The 16,719-nt window shown below is 39.1% G+C and overlaps 1 protein-coding gene across 1 annotated transcript in view; it reads right to left on the bottom strand.

Moving 5' to 3' along the window:
• Positions 1–15,009, bottom strand: part of LOC103480908 (endophilin-A1-like) — a 29,880-nt gene extending 14,871 nt beyond the window's left edge. The window contains exon 1 of the mRNA XM_017310339.1: positions 14,748–15,009. Within this exon, the coding sequence (XP_017165828.1) occupies positions 14,748–14,792 (45 nt within the window). The 5' untranslated portion in view covers positions 14,793–15,009. The remainder of the gene's footprint in view (positions 1–14,747) is intronic.
• Between the last annotated feature and the right edge of the window lie 1,710 nt (positions 15,010–16,719).

Below are 16,719 nucleotides of genomic sequence, written 5' to 3'. Positions count from 1 at the left end.
ATTTTAAGGATGTTTATTGGTCCCACAAAAACGATGAAAACCCGGAATTATCACCAATCAGTAAAATCCCCGCGGGCCGAACTTGAAGATTGGACGTTATGCCGCTAACACGTAGCTTCCGCCAACAACTCAGAGGCGGAAGTCAGAGCTCCGCGCAACGCAAATAATGTTCCGGCTGAAACACGGTGCGCTAAATGATAAAACATAAATTAACGAAGCTTCGAGGCAGGTCAATTTTCCTCGAGGAATTTTAATAATCGAGGTACTCGAATCACTCGAAGAATCATTTCAGCCCTAAATTAGAGTCAAGCTAAAGGCTAATGACAGGTGGTGCTTAGTCATAGTCAAACTAGCTAACAGCAATTCATCAAATGAGTCAAATTTACAGTGAGCCAGAGTTATGCTAATGTCTAACTGGATTCATGTCTTACTTAGAGTCAAGAATCAAGCTAGCAGTAACTCAAACTTACGCCAACAGCTGGTCAGACCTGAAAAGTCACCAACAGTCAAGTTAAATCAAAAATAGAGAATCCTCAGGACATTTTCTTTCATCCAACACAAGAAATGCAAACATTTATTTTCTCCATTATTCATCTTTATGATCCATAATTGGTCTTATGACAGTTTTCTCAGCGCCGCAGTCTAGAAGAAGCTAAATTAGTAGTTCTTAAGTAAATGGGAATGTTGTCTGTTGGGTTTTTGCTAGTATTTCTTCCCCAGAGGGCTAACAAGTCTGCAGTAGGTTGTTTATTTTACAGACATGATAACTCTTGTAGCTTGTTAGCATCCCATCCAAGACTAATGCATAGTGGCCAAACAATGTGTAGCACAAAACCCCCAATACCAACGTAGGAAGGTTAGCATAAAACAACTAACAGCTGATTGACTGTCTTTGTGAGCATTACTTGCTTTCACTTCTTTGCCAAATCTTAAAAAAGTAAATTTACGTTGCAAAAGAAGGTTAAACCTCAGCTGTAAAGTGATAAAATGGCAGAAAGTTGTAGGAACATAAAACCGACTCTTTAACAGGCCCATCTGCTCAGCTTCTCTCCTCCTCCACAGTTTCTCTCCCGTTGTTCAGGACTCTCGCTGTTTTTCCCTCCTCTATCTTCCCTCTCCGGCTCTCTTGTCCTTTTATTTCTCGTCTTACATCCACACTCGCTTTCTGCTGAGTCACTCCCCGCCGAGGCCTGCAGGAAAATCAGCTTAATTACGACGCTGCCGTGACAAACGTCAGAGGTCGTGGCACCCTGACAGCAGATGGAGGAGCCGGGGCCCTGCTCTCCAGGAGACGGAGAGCTTGGCAGCCGGAGCCGGTTCATCTCATCGGCCTGCCAGAGTCACCAGACGCCATCTTAGACGGTAGATACCAGAGGACTGATGGACGTTTGACCAACGACTGAATCAGTGTTTGAACGCTGGTGCAGGATTCTGTTGGGTCAGAGCCCAGAGTCGTCCTAATGAGACGCACTTCTGCATTTTAAGTTTGAACTTGTGGTCCAGAATGTTTAATAACTCAAAACTGCAGAGTCAGCAACAAACTTTAGATTTCCAAGCTTTTATTTTAAGGTCTTGTTCTTATATTTTCACTTTGCTGCAGAGGCTCATTTATGTTTACTGGGTGTGGAAACATCCATCCATCCATTTTCTTGCACCCTTGTCCCTCAGTGGGGTCGGGAGGTGCTGGTGCCCATCTCCAGCCGGGCGAGAGGCGGGGTCACCTGGACAGGTCACCAGTCTGTCACAGGGCAACACAGAGACACACAGGACACACAACCATGCACACACACACTCACACCTAGGGGCAATTTGGACAGACCAATTAACCTGACAGTCATGTTTTTGGACTGTGGGAGGAAACCGGAGTACCTGGAGAAAACCCACCATGCACAGGGAGAACATGGAGACTCCATGCAGAAAGACCAGGGCCGGGAATCGAACCCAGAACCTTCTTGCTGCAAGGCAACAGCTCTACCAACTGCGCCACTGTGCGGACCCCGGGTGTGGAAACATTTTTAATAAAAATCACTCATCGGCATCCTGAATCCCACAATTATCTCCGAGGTTTGATGTAAACATCGTTTGCTAACTTGTCCGTTTTATCTCCTGTTGCAACACTGAATCAGATTTATGAAAGTTCTACAGAAGGGATGTCCAAAGTGTGGTCCGGGGGCCGTTAGCAGCACTTTGAATGATCGTGTATGGCCGCAAACAATTGTGGAAAGAAGCACATCTGGCCTCCAGGCACTCCGATATGAATAAAACCTTCCTAAAAGTGATCCATTATGCTTGCTTGAGCAGGTTAGGATGACTGTTCATTACATGTTTTTGCACAAACTCATTCTTGGATAATGAGGTTTCAGTCTGTTTTGTTTTAGGGTCGTGTCTCTTTGAATCCAAATAAACTGATGCTGGTTTATTTAAGTGGTTAAATACAATAAATCTTCAGAATGTCTCAGTCTGAGTGTAATTTTCTTGCCGTTTGTAGACACTGTGATGAATTTTGATAATTTGGCTTTCAAGGGTTTTCAATTTGATGCTTTTGGGCCTCCTTCTGAAAAAAGACGGCGCTTCTATTGGCTGCTAAGCTGTTGCAGTTTTAGTTAAAGCTTCGCAGCTTTAATCGTTTCCATTCGTCTTTTTCTTCCCGCCTGTAAAGACTGTTTTGCCCGTGATGTCGATTCCTTCGCCGGCTCCGTTTGTTTCCGCGGCAGCCGGGACGCTTGCATCACCGATGCTCAGGAGAAACGTGGCGTCTCTCTCGGTTAGACGCTCGACCAGAAACCCGAACAGAAAGAGCTTCGATCAGCCGAGGAAACGTGGCGACCCAGAGGCGGTTCGGGCGTAAATCACTGAAAAGTTTCAGTGTTTAGACAAAGAGAAAGCAGGAAGAGTTTAAGTTTGAGGTTTTATGATGTGGAAACATCTATAAAAACCTCCAGGGACAGAAAGAAAAACATGAATATGGACCTTTTCCACTCCGTTCACTAGACATTTTGATAAGTAAATCCTGCTTTTGARTGTTTTATGTAAATTATTACAGAAATTCGMCACGTTCTGCGTGACTATAAGTGATGATTCATGGCTGACATTTATTTTCTCTTGTAAATCCTCAGCAGGAGGTTGAGATGCTGGAAGAGGTGGAGAACGAGAAATGTGAAAGAAGAGGCAAGGAAGAGGCTTTCACACCTCCCCAAAACGACCCAGACGTTGTAGCCGAGCAAACTGGACCTGGATTAACCCAAACTAAACATTTCAAACCAGGAGGCAGACATGAGGTGGAGGACGGACGGCAGCAGAACGGGTTGGTGAGAGTTTCTCTGAGACCAGCAGTTGGAGCTGATGCAGCAGCTGCACCAGCAGTTGGAGCTGCTGCAGCTGCTGCATCATTCACTACACATGAGAGCAGAGGGGAACCTGCAGCAGCTCCTCACCATGTCACCACAACTACAGGATGTAGGACAGAAACTTTAAAACCTGCAGAAAACATCCGATTTCACTGAAACTTACCAGACATACAGCAACGTTTTCTACCGTTTTGTTGTTCCAAAACTTATTTTCAACAAATTCTCTGAAATTCTTCGACTTTTGAAACCGTCCAAATGTCAGAAAATGTGCAATAAACTCAATAACATGCATTAGTGCAAAATAAAAAAGTGGGGATCTGATGATCTTTGCGTGAATTGTGAACAGAATAATGTGCGACTTTTTGATGAAAGTTCTAATTTTTGAAAATGTGCTGAGAATAATTTGACTCGATAATGTTAAGAGTACAAATACGAACAAAAATACCCGTTATTTCTAAAATAAAATGCACTTATTGTGTGGAATATAACGGATCTATCATGTTTTTATTTCCAAACTTGATTCAAATATCTTCTAAACGAATGCTAATGTGAAACTAGCAGCAACAAGTGGAGGAGGGGCAGCGAGCGCCGTTTCCTCTCATAGGCATTAAAACTAATATAATCAACAGGAATGATATGAGAATGACCTCTATATCTATAAAATGGTGACGCAGCAGCTGATCCCAGTTTGAAACATTAACAATCTGTTGCTAATAGAGACTATTAAAGTGAAAGGAGGAGAAGAAGAAACGATGCAACAGAGCAGGAACAAAAACATCCCCAAAGCCTCCGGATCCATTTCTGCCCTCATTAGTATTCACACCATGGATCCGACAGAAAGCGGCGCTGGAGTCACGACTCGCTGGCGGTAAAAACTAAATCACATCCGACACAAAAACAACCCAATCCTGCAGCGTCTGGAGCAACTAGATGCTCCAGAACTGAGACTTTTTACTTTTACAGCTTACATTTCAATCATAAAACAAAAAAAAAAACTGCTGAACAAAAATAAAAATTCAGTCATTTTTTATTTTAAGATACGAGTTTTTATGACCAAACTGATCACAACGCAACTGTAAGCCCCAGTTTGACCAGATAGTGGCGCCGTTTTGTGTCAGTTTCACTACTTTATGATTGAAAGTTTGGTTTTTATCAACTGAAACCTTTTAACTTTCAAAAACTAAATACGCTTACAGTGGTTAGTTTGTCCAGAATCATAAAGTTTAGCCAAAGATTTTCCGAAAACATGACGAACATAAACATCAACTCAGATCAGAGTGTTTTGACCAGTTAGCTTTCAGAACAAAAGCCTGAGATTCATCAGGATTTTAACCTTTATAAACTGTAAAAGTTGATAAATGACTCAACATGTCTGATTGAAGAGCCTCATGCCTGCAGACCAAGCTGAGTGAAGAACTAATAATCAATCAGGCTTTAACAGCGGATCAATCATCTGACCAGAAGATCAATAAGTGATGGTGTGATTGGATGTGATCAGAGGCTCATCAGCGCCGTTAAGATTTAATTAGCTCAATACATCAGTTTGCTCCGTTTTCAGCACCAGGACTTTCCTGCTGCGCGTTTCTGATCCGCAGAACCAAACGGACTCAAACTCCACGTCGCTGCGCCAAACACAGGGAGTTAAAGACGGTTTTTACAAACACAGGAAGTTGAAGACGGTTTTTAACAAACACAAGAAGTGAAAGACGGTTTTTAACAAACACAGGAAGTTGAAGACNTTTTAACAAACACAGGAAGTTGAAGACGGTTTTTAACAAACACAGGAAGTTGAAGACGGTTTTTAACAAACACAGGAAGTTAAAGACGGTTTTTACAAACACAGGAAGTGAAAGACGGTTTTTACACACACACAACCATGCACACACACACTCACACCTAGGGGCAATTTAGACAGACCAATTAACCTGACAGTCATGTTTTTGGACTGTGGGAGGAAACCGGAGTACCTGGAGAAAACCCACACATGCACAGGGAGAACATTCAAACTCCATGCAGAAAGACCCCAGGCCGGGAATCGAACCCAGAACCTTCTTGCTGCAAGGCAACAGCTCTACCAACTGCGCCACTGTGCAGCCCAGGTCTGTAACTAATTAACTGAAATTAAACACATTTTAATCGATAAAATTGATACACTGACAAACGTTTTCAATTCAATTACCAAATTTTCTGCTAAATTATTGACTAAATAGACATAAGAGATCAAATATATTTATTATTGTTTATAATCTAAAAAATTGGGGCAAAGTGTTTTTTTTAGGGCTGCTGCAGGTTTCGCCTACAGAAATGTAAGACTTTTTATAAATTAAATTTAAGACCTGCATCACAGAATAAAAAAATTATTTATATGTAAATACATACAAAATCCCACAATGCATTATTGTGTCAAAAAAAGAAGTGTAAATAAGTTTGTATTTCATTCTCCCGTAACCACAGCTGATCTTGAACACGTCTAGATTTTTGTTAATAAGTTTGAATTTTGTACAGTTTGTTTTATTACACCTATAGATTTTATATTAAAAAACTGATTAAAGAATTAATTTTACTTATATTTTAGGAAACTGTGTGGCACAGCATTTATAGACCCAGAGTCTGATTTATATCGCTCAGCTGCACACACTGAGATTTAATCAGATTTTTAAATTTACCGATATTCATTGATAAGCTCATGGAGAAAACCGTAAAATTAACATTTCCAATAACATTGCCAGTTTTATTTTTTAATTATTTGAAATTGATAAATGCCGTTATGTTATAATGCGATAAACTTTTTTTTTTTTTTACCTCCATCTGCTACAGCTAGCTGTGAAGCTAACAGCAGATCCGCTTACTTTATATTAAAATATTAATTAGCTGCACGCTGCGACCTTTAACCTCCACCTAGCAGGAGCTCATCAAAAACAGTCGTCATCAGCTGATGATAAACTCCACGTCTGTCGTCATCGGAGTCGCACAGAAACAAGGTCAAAGGTCACGGTTCAGCTGGAACAGAAGGCGGCATCAAAGAGTCGATCTTCCTCTGCGATGCCCTCAAGGATGATTAATTATTGAGCTACAGAACCGTCTGAGTGTGTGTGTGTGTGTGTGTGTGTGTGTTGGCATCACGCCTGCTCTCTCTGCTGACACGCGTGTGGTCGCCATGACAACACGGTCCATGATGGAACCGGCAGGAGCAGCAGGAGATTTAAACACATTTACATCCTTTATGTCCAACTATAAATGTCATATTTAATTCTGATTATTACATCATTTCCTCCTTTAATCTAAATGTCAAATTTTATAATTAAAAACTGGAGACAAAAACATAAAACCGTCACTGAACAAATACACAGAGTGTTGGATAAATTTACTGGATTCAGTTTAATTATTGATTATAAAAAATAAAATATCACGATATATTTCTTTAAATACCTCAATAACAATATCACAGATGATATTCTGCATTTTAATTATTAATTAAATTTGGTCAAATATAGTTTTTTTCTACTGTGAGCAGAATAAAAAAGATATTAATATGTAAATATGTTTTTTAAAAAAAGAAATCACACAATGTGCTTAAAGTGTCAAAGAAAGAAAAAAGAGTTAATAAGTATTAAATAAGTGTTTTTGTTTGTAGTTTCCATGTCCCTGCAGCTAAAACCGACAAATAGATTTTCATTAATAAATTAATTGGATCAAAAGAAATAACTGAACTTTATTAGAAATATGTTAAAGATGCTTTATTCCCATTTTCAGTAAGTTGGAGATTAATTTTTGGATCAATAGATTAACAGACAAATTAACCTAATAGTTCATTTGTTATTGCAGAACCAGGTGAAGTTCTGGTTTGAACATATTTACAGAGAAAGAAAGTTATTTTTTATCTTAAATGCTAAATGTGTATAATTTTTTGTACAGTTTTGACTTGGAAGTAAAAAAATCTACATTTCTAAATTTGACCTCATTTCCTCGTGGTTCCTTTGCGTTTCTACACCTGGACATGGATCTGTTCTCGCTCTCGGGTTTCATTCGGCTCGTCGGTGTCTCGTTTCGCCGCCACTCTCCCCTCGGCTGCGTGAGGAAACGCCGTCATGCTGGGACGTGGCCTACATTTTGGTTTTAGTGTTCAGATTCCAGCACAAACGAATCAATTGATGTAAAAAGGAAGGAAAACACCGAGCAGCTCAGGTCTTATTGGACAAACACCAACATGAAAAGAACTTTTAATGTTACACTAAGAATTAAAAATGACCCATAAACGGCCCTAATGCTGTTAAAATGATTAAAAATGTTGATTACTACAGTTTATTTAGAACTGCGTCATAATAAATGACATCTAATCACCACAACTTCACAGTAAAAGTTAAAAAAATGAATCAAAAATATCTTTATGTGCAGATAATGTTCACATAAAATGCATAAAAACTCACAACTATTTCCACTTAATGTTTGATAACCACTTTTTAAAAACCGTTTATTCTGGATTTCCTTCCACAAATTTCTCACTGCAGTTTACTAGAGTTCTGGCCCATTCCTCCAGACAGAACCGGTGGAATGGGGTCAGGTTAAGAAAACATTTTTCCAAATCAACTTATTTCACCATAAGTCTTATAAAACCTTAACAAAACCTGGTGAATTTTTGTATAAAAACAAGTTTGTTTTTAATGCTTCATAATCCAGTTACTCAAGTAAAAGTAAAACATAATAAAAATACTCAGAAAAGCAAATTTTTCCCCCTAAAAAGTTATTCAAGTAAATGTAACTAGTCAACTATGGTAATCATGCTCTTTATTTTATTTAGGGAACTAATGGCAAAAGTGTGGAAAACGACCAAAACTACAAAAGCAAACACAAAAATCCCAGCGGGAGTCCAACAAAAACTGCTGATGTTGCTGAAACGAGGCAGAAACTCGCATTAAAAGAGCTGGAAACATCCGTCCATATCAATAATTATTGATTTCTTTTTGTCCTAAATGTCTGAAATACTGACCAGCTGTTGGCGTGACGTTTCCTGCTTCGTCCAGTTTTCTCTCCACATTGTTATTCTTTTTATTTTTAAGCAATTATGAGTCAAAATGGCTGAACTTTAAACTGCTGCTGCGCAAGTTAACAACAAGCTGTTGCTAGGTAACCAAAGAACGAGTTAGTTGCTAGGTAACCAAAGAAGGAGTTTGTTGATTCTATCTGGCTAACGTCTTCCCTCTGCCTTCATTTCCCAGAATGCTGTGCGGTTCTGGATCAGATTATCTCTTGATATTGATCACGTGTCTATTGTTGATATTGTTATTGAATTATTGTCCACACATAAAAGAGCTAATGTTTAGCTAACTTGCAGCTCTTGTTTTTTAACCTTTTAAAGATGGAGGACGTTTGTCGTGTTTTGATTTAATCAGGATAATCGTCGGCCACCCGTACGGCTCCCTGCGCTCGGTGTGTGAAAACATGAGTAAAGCACGTCAGCGAATCAGATCACAGCGGCCGACATCTGCAGGGATCATCAGCAGCATCATCATCATCATCATCATCATCAGAGAGACGACCAATCAGCTTCCAGAGCCACCATTCGGTGACGTCTCGTGCCACTTTCCCATAATGCCTTCTGTCGATTCCCTGATCTATTTCAGGCGACATCTCACCTCACTTCAAACATCTGATTCATGCTTTGATTTTCTCTGATCTCCAACATCAAGCCAGATCCTCTAACTGATCAGCGGGATCTCCTCTGCTTTAGAAAGCAGTAAAATTGTTTATTATGACTCAAAGTTACAAGTTCTTCCTTAAAATCCAAGTTAATAAAGAGAGAAATGTCAACTACTATGATTAGCACCTTAAAAACGAACATTTAGACGATACTCTTTGATGTTTCACGCTAAAAGAAAAGTCCTTATAAGAGGCTTTAATCCAGTATTTGTACCAGTCAGTGTTTTATCTGTCAGACCAACACAAAGTAATGCAAAGCAGAATAAAAATGATGGTTTTCAACATAAATAAAGCAAATACAAATCTATAAAGTTACGGCGTGCAGAAGTATTCAGCCCTCATGAGGACAATTCAAACACAGGAAGTCTCTTTGTCTAAAAGATGAAGTTTTCGTCATTGTTTTTTGCTAAATCAACAATTTCTCTACTGAATATTAACATTTCAGGATTCAGATAAAATGTAACTCTCAATCAGAAAACTTGTATTGCTTTTTCATATCAATGCAGCAGAAAATGTAGATTGGGAAGTTGAAATACCAATTTCCCAGATTGTGTCGAGGCTATTCGAGACATTATTAGCTGGTGTTGGCGAAGCAGCCAATCCAGGAGCAGCATTCGTTTTCCTTGCCGTTGATTGGCTGAACCCCAAAGATCTGAAATATGGGAGATCATGGATGCTGGCTTCGGTTGTGCTGCTAAAACAGTTTCCTTTAGGACAACATGGCTGAAAAATGTATCACAATACAAGAGTGTCATTTTAATTGATATTGATAATTATTGATTAGTTTTTAGTTTTAAATACCTGAAATATTTCCAAAATGGCGGCGAGACATTTTTCATTTCTAAGCAGTTATAAGGCACAGTGGTGAAACCTTAAACTGCTGCTGCGCATGTTACTCTACAGGCTGTAGCTAGGCAACCGCAAGTTACTTATCAGCCCGTTGCTAGGTAACCAAAGAGCGAGTGAGTTCAAGTCCACCAGCGTTGCTAAGCTAGCTGCCTTTTCTCTGCCTACATCTCAGCTCAGTGAAACTATTGAATATTTTGTCTTTTTAAAATCGATCATCTGTCTATCGCAGCAAATACTGTTATTGGTTTATTAACCAGCCCGTTTCCACTGCGAGTATTAAAATATACGCTAAATATCTACATTTTTAGAAGGTGGGTTGGCTGTGGTTCTTAACTCCTGTGAGTCTACTGTAGGTCTGGACTTTGACTAGACCACTCCAGCACATGCATATGCTTTGTTGTAAACTATCCGGTAACTTTTAGATGGATCTCTGCTCCAACACAGAGAACGTGCCACGTGTCTGATGAACTATTTAGATTTTTATGTGTAGAATAAAAAAGAAACTTTTGCTTCACTGTAAAAATATGTGTTTGTGTTTGTTTATCACATAAAACCAGATAAAGACACTGTGTGGCTCCAGAGGGAGGAATAATAACAGAATAAAAACTAAAGTCACGCCGAGCAGGACGGTCCGTGCTGACCTCCTCTGCTGCTGTGCTTTTTATTTTTTATGTTTTTGCTTCCTGCTCTGCTGCAGTGACCCAGTTTTCACCCTCAGGGATCAATAAACATCATCTCCTCTCTTTATCGGAGCCACAGAGATGTGCAGGAATCCGTCCGGATGACAGCCGGACAGAAAACGGGAAGATTCCTCCCGGAGTTTATCTGATCTCAGACGGGAAACATGCAGCGATGCAGCAGAAGCTCAGATGTGAAGGAGGAATTAATTAGATTTTTATTTAGTTTTGACTGTTTTTAATGTTTGCTGAAGCCGCGGTGGAGGTTTATATGATGCACCAGATTTAAAACTGCAGAAAAGTTTCGTTCGTTTTTGTCTGAAAAACAGAAATGACCTTAAGATCAATCTGGGAAGGATTATCAAGATATTTTCAATCTTTGTAAAGTTAAAGTGAAATGAAGGGGAAACCTGAAGCACTCACAGAAAAAGTTAAAAACTTTAATGGGATGAGATTAAAGTTATTTAATCCAGTTAATTTCAGGGTCTGAAATTATAATCCTTTGATCACATTAATGGTTTTTGTACCATTAAAAAGGTTCAAAAATCCTTTAAAATCCTTATTGAATAAATAATCCCAAAATATGTCGATACAAGATGATCAACATTCCTAATTTTGATATTTTTCATGAAGTCGTTTTTATAAAATAACTACTTCATTCTGCATATATTACAACTGCAGTCTTAAAATGTTATGATATTATTCTCAGGGCTGCACAGTGGCGCAGTTGGTAGAGCTGTTGCCTTGCAGCAAGAAGGTTCTGGGTTCGATTCCCGGTCTTTCTGCATGGAGTCTCCATGTTCTCCCTGTGCATGGTGGGTTTTCTCCAGGTACTCCGGTTTCCTCCCACAGTCCAAAAACATGACTGTCAGGTTAATTGGCCTGTCTAAATTGCCCCTAGGTGTGAGTGTGAGTGTGTGTGTGCATGGTTGTGTGTCCTGTGTGTCTCTGTGTTGCCCTGCGACAGACTGGCGACCTGTCCATGGTGACCCCGCCTCTCGCCCGAAACGTTAGCTGGAGAGGCACCAGCACCTCCCGACCCCACTGAGGGACAAGGGTGTTAGAAAATGGATGGATGGATTTTATTCTCCACCTGAATTCAAAGTTAAACAGAAGCTTTAAATCACACCTGCCAAACAAGATGGCCGCCCTGGGCGCAGTGACATCACTGCGAACTTTGGAAACCCAAAGAGTTCAATGGGGGGAAAAAAAATAATCCAGATTTTCCAAAAATTAAAGGGGCATTGCCAGCAAACGTTAAACCAACGGTCAGGAGTTTTTATCGGCACGTAAACATCCAGACGAGACGCTGGACATTCCTCTGACGGGTTTCCAGAACCAACAGCAGCGAAGTGAAGAAGAAGAAGAAGAAATCGGAGGACTAACGAGACGGAGAGGACGCTGAGCGGAGGAGACAGGATGTCCGTCCGCGCTCCGTCTCCGTCTCCGTCTCCTAAACAGAACCAACAGGCAGCGGACAGACAGAGCCGCGGGTCAGAGGTTCTGCTCAGTAACAACCGGGTCCGCCGCTTCGGCTGGTTCTGATCGCACAAATACACAAACAGATGAGCTGCAGTCAGAGGTAGAGGTTCAGTTTGAAAGACGGAGAGATGATGAAAGGATGAAAAGATGCTGGGGGCAGAAAGAGGAAAGAGGATGGAAATATGGAGCGAAGGATGAATGAGGAGCTCTAGAAATCAGAGAAATTTAATATCAAAGCTCCGTGTTCAGAATAATAAAGACCTGATGCAACAAGAACCTGATAAAATGAGTGAAGAAACGTGAGGATGGAGAAACAAACACGAGGTCTATGAAAATTCTGCAAACACAGAGAGACGACAAGAAACATCTGAAAACAGGAGAGAAAACGAGGATTTAAACAACGTCAGGAAGGAAATATGACGAGAGATGTGATTATTAAAACCTGATAAATCCATGTTTTCTCTTCTCAACATCAGCGCCATGCAGAGCCAATCTATTGATCATTTTCTGATCAACTGATTAATAATTTGATACCAAAAGATGCATAATAAGAGATGTATTTTTACAGAATTTGAATCAGCTGCCACTTGGAGTTCTGGACATAACAGATTTACAAACATTTATTTTATCATAAATGTGGGAATGTTTATGTTTTTTGACCAGTTTTTGGCTTTTAATTTTCCTTCTGGTAAACCCTTAAAAGCCCAACAGGTGGAGGACAAAATTAAATATTTCAGGCCAAGCAAACAATCGAGCAAATAATCAGGATCTACAAGGTAAATATTGACAAAACAGTGAAAAAATAATGCTAACAAGCTGAAAGAAGACCAGCGTTTTCAGCTAATAATTATCTTTGCTATATGTATAAAACAAATCACATCAGACCCGACCTTTGCCCTCATTCTGACCGCTGTCATAAACGCTAAATATCCTTGACGGGCTTTCAGAACGAGCCACAACAACCTTTCTTCTAGGGCTGTTGTAAACGATTATTTTTGTAATCGAGTAATCTATAGATTTTTCTTACGATTAATCGAGTAATCGGATAAAAACAATTATGAAATAAAATATTGGTAAATCTTCCATAACACCAGTGTTACTATCGGATATCAACATCAGTCTATTTTTTCCACCTTTGAGCTTCCCTACCAGTTACTTTTTTGTAGACCGGGGGAGCAATACGGGATATTTACGGCTCCTCCGTTCAGAAACTCATCTACCAGCCATGTTCCGCCTCCCGTTTGTTCAGACGGGATGATACAAGTTTATTGTGAGGTTCGTCCGTAAAGCTGCTCTTACCCTGTAAGCATCAGCCGCCCGCCGTGTTCAGTCTCTCCGCTCACCTGTAGAAATCCTCCTCAGCTTCTTCCCGCCGTTCAACCAGCAGCTCCGGAGCAGAAAGGCTGCCGAACTCCCGGCATCGCGCCGGTCATTTTAAGGATGTTTACTGGTCCCACAAAAACGATGAAAACCCGGAATTATCACCAATCAGTAAAATCCCCGCGGGCCGAACGTGAAGATTGGACGTTATGCCGCTAACACGTAGCTTCCGTCAACAACTCAGAGGCGGAAGTCAGAGCTCCGCGCAACGCAAATAATGTTCCGGCTGAAACACGGTGCGCTAAATGATAAAACATAAATTAACGAAGCTTCGAGGCAGGTCAATTTTCCTCGAGGAATTTTAATAATCGAGGGACTCGAATCACTGGAGGAATCGTTTCAGCCCTACTTTCATCAAACACAAACATCATCCGGGATCTTCCTGATTCATGTATCGGTTGACAGAATGTAGCTAGCATGATATGGTCACATGGCTTCTGAAGCTCTCATATGATTGGCTGATCGGTCCACCCCGACGCCTCCTTCCCAGGAAGCAGAAACTTCACTAAAAACAGCTAAAAAATAAATAAATGATGGATGTATTTAAGTTAAAGTTATGAACAATAACAGAGAAAATATGTTGATGGAGAATATAACATGAATTAATAAAATAAAAGAAAAAAAGAGCATAAAATGGATGAATGAACGGTAAAAATAGGCTAATTTAGAGATGTTTCCATATGAAAAGGTGAGAAGGAATGGGAGGTTGGATGACCTGGAACGAAATAAAAAGGAAAATCTTTCTAATTAAGACTGATGAAAGTAAAGAGGAGAGGAAGGAGGGAAGATGGAGGGATGGCTGTGGAAGAATGTGGAGGAGGATGGAGGGAATTCCCTGTTGCTTGAAGCAACAGCCAATCAGCTCTGCAGACTTCCAGCACATAAACTGTTACATAATGTTACAGAAAGGGGTTCACCCTCATTTTAACGCTAAAAACACACAAAATATCGCGAGAATTGTTCAAATGCCACCATAAAACAGCATCCGATTGAGATTTTAATTGAAAAAATCTTAAAAAAACAAACATTATAAACTGAGCATATCAGCAAATATATCTACAGAAATGTTGCCAAATAACACATCACGACTCTGATTGGATGAAATAAACACATTACAAACTATATTTATGAAGAATTGGAGCGTTTTACGGGTAATGAAGAAAATGAGATTCAGTGTTTACCTCGCAGCACTTCGGGTTTCAGTAAATAAACCGAGTTTCATCAAATTCAGGCGCATTAATAAAGTGTAATTATTACGGAAAAAGAGACACAAACACGAAAAAGTAACAAATACATGAACGTGTTGTCTTCTTACCTGGGTGGCTTTATGGAACTGCTTCTTCAACCCCGCGACAGACATCCTCTCTTCGGCTTCACAGGCAGAAATAAACAGCGGAAATAAAGATTTCAGGCTGTTTCCGGCGGACTGGAGGCGTTAATTCGCGCCGAGAGGAGAAAGTGTCCGTAAATCCTTCAGGTAGCGGCGGATACGGTCCGATTTTCCCGAGGAAACTGGAGGAAAGAGGAGCCAGCGAGGATGATGATGGTCAGACCAAACCCAGCTGGATCTATTTTCAGGGGGACACAGATCGTCTAATAGCAAGATGAGTCACCTCGACTGGAAATATGGGGAAGTTTTTGAAAATGAAAAACGTCAAATCATTATGCATGGAATAACTTTGAACAAATTAATTAAATCTGATATTTTGTAAAATGTACACACTGTTCATTTTTATATGTTAATTTATATTACTCATTTAATTTAAGATTACTTGAAATAAAGACTTTAAAATGGGACCTTTAAAATGAAATATAACCTTAGGCATATTTTTCAAAATAATTTTAGAAAGTATTATTATTATTATTATTATTATTATTATTATTATTATTATTATTATTATTATTATTACATGATAAAATATTCTATTTTTAAACAATGTTTAATTTTTTTGACTCAAACTGTAATCTGAAAAGTGTACAGTGTAATGCAGATGTTGTTGATTTAAAATAAAAAGTCATTTATTTATATTCTTCTTTTTCCAGTGGCTATTATCGTCTTCGTTATGTGTAAATAAGTAGCCATGTTTGGATTTGCTATGTAATTAACTAATTATACTTCGCATAATATTGCTATTTTTTTCATGTTTCTTTCCTTCTGTATTTATTCTAAGCATTACCTCAAATAAATTCATCGTTTTAGAATAGCAAATAAAATCTCGGACTACTTCTAAGATATTGTTTAAGTGTTTTTTTTTTTTTCATCACGGACCTACTGATATTGTTTATGTTTATTTTGTTTCATTTTAAACCGACCTCTGGTCTTTAATTTTTTTTTTTTTTTTTTTACACAAAAAACATTTTAAAATTCTTTAAAAAAAAAAAAAAAAAAAAAAAATAATATATATATATATTTCTGTAAACATACAGGAGTGCTTTCTTTCGAACATAGACGATCTTTGGCAGGGAGTGAGCCGAACCGTTCTCTGTCACGTGAACACGCCGCCCTCAAGCATCCACGCGCCGCCCTGCAGAGCGCGAGACGTTTACCTTTGATGTGGGGATCTTAGACTTTTGGCTGTGACGTCACCATAACGATCAAAGCAGCCGTTTGTGGAAAACAAACGGTTAAAATAAGGAGAGAAGAAGAAGAAGAAGAGGAGCTGAGTTTAGTGTTTCAGCACCATGGACAGCTCAACAGGGGGTCTCATGGTGCGTTTAAATACGGCTGGGAAATTAGAGCATCGATAAGAGAAACATGAATAAATCAATAGAATTCGTGGAAAAAAAAACTCACAGTGAATAAATCATTAAATATAATAAAAATAACACCAACAACTCATTCAAAATGAATTAATTGTAGATATCTTTGAATAAACTGCCGTAAAGTCGATAATTTATTGATTTATTTGCTGATAAAAATATATTTCTGTCTTTAATTTAAACATGAACTCAAGATTTTGAGTTCATGTGATGCTTTCTAAAAATTTCTTTATTTTACCTATTAATCCTTTTGTTTTCGATCCGGGTCTGTCAAAGAGAATAATCTGAACTCCCATTTCCTCTGAATAATCCGACCTGGAAGCAGGCAGAGGGCCTCTGCTGCCACCTTGCGGTGGGTTTTAATATCGCACCTCCAGCCGTGCTTCATTAGCATATTTTATAAATAAAAAAAAGTGTTTAAAAACACGATTCTGTTTAATTCAACGCAATTATTTGATCTACTTAGATAAAAAACTATAGAATAGCAAAGTAATAAAACATAAATAAAACAAACATCCATCCATTTT

Source organism: Poecilia reticulata, linkage group LG18 (assembly GCF_000633615.1).
Source record: "Poecilia reticulata strain Guanapo linkage group LG18, Guppy_female_1.0+MT, whole genome shotgun sequence".
NCBI classification, from domain to species: Eukaryota; Metazoa; Chordata; class Actinopteri; order Cyprinodontiformes; family Poeciliidae; genus Poecilia; species Poecilia reticulata.
Note: the sequence above shows the minus strand (reverse complement) of the source record. Positions and strands in the feature narration are given on the sequence as shown.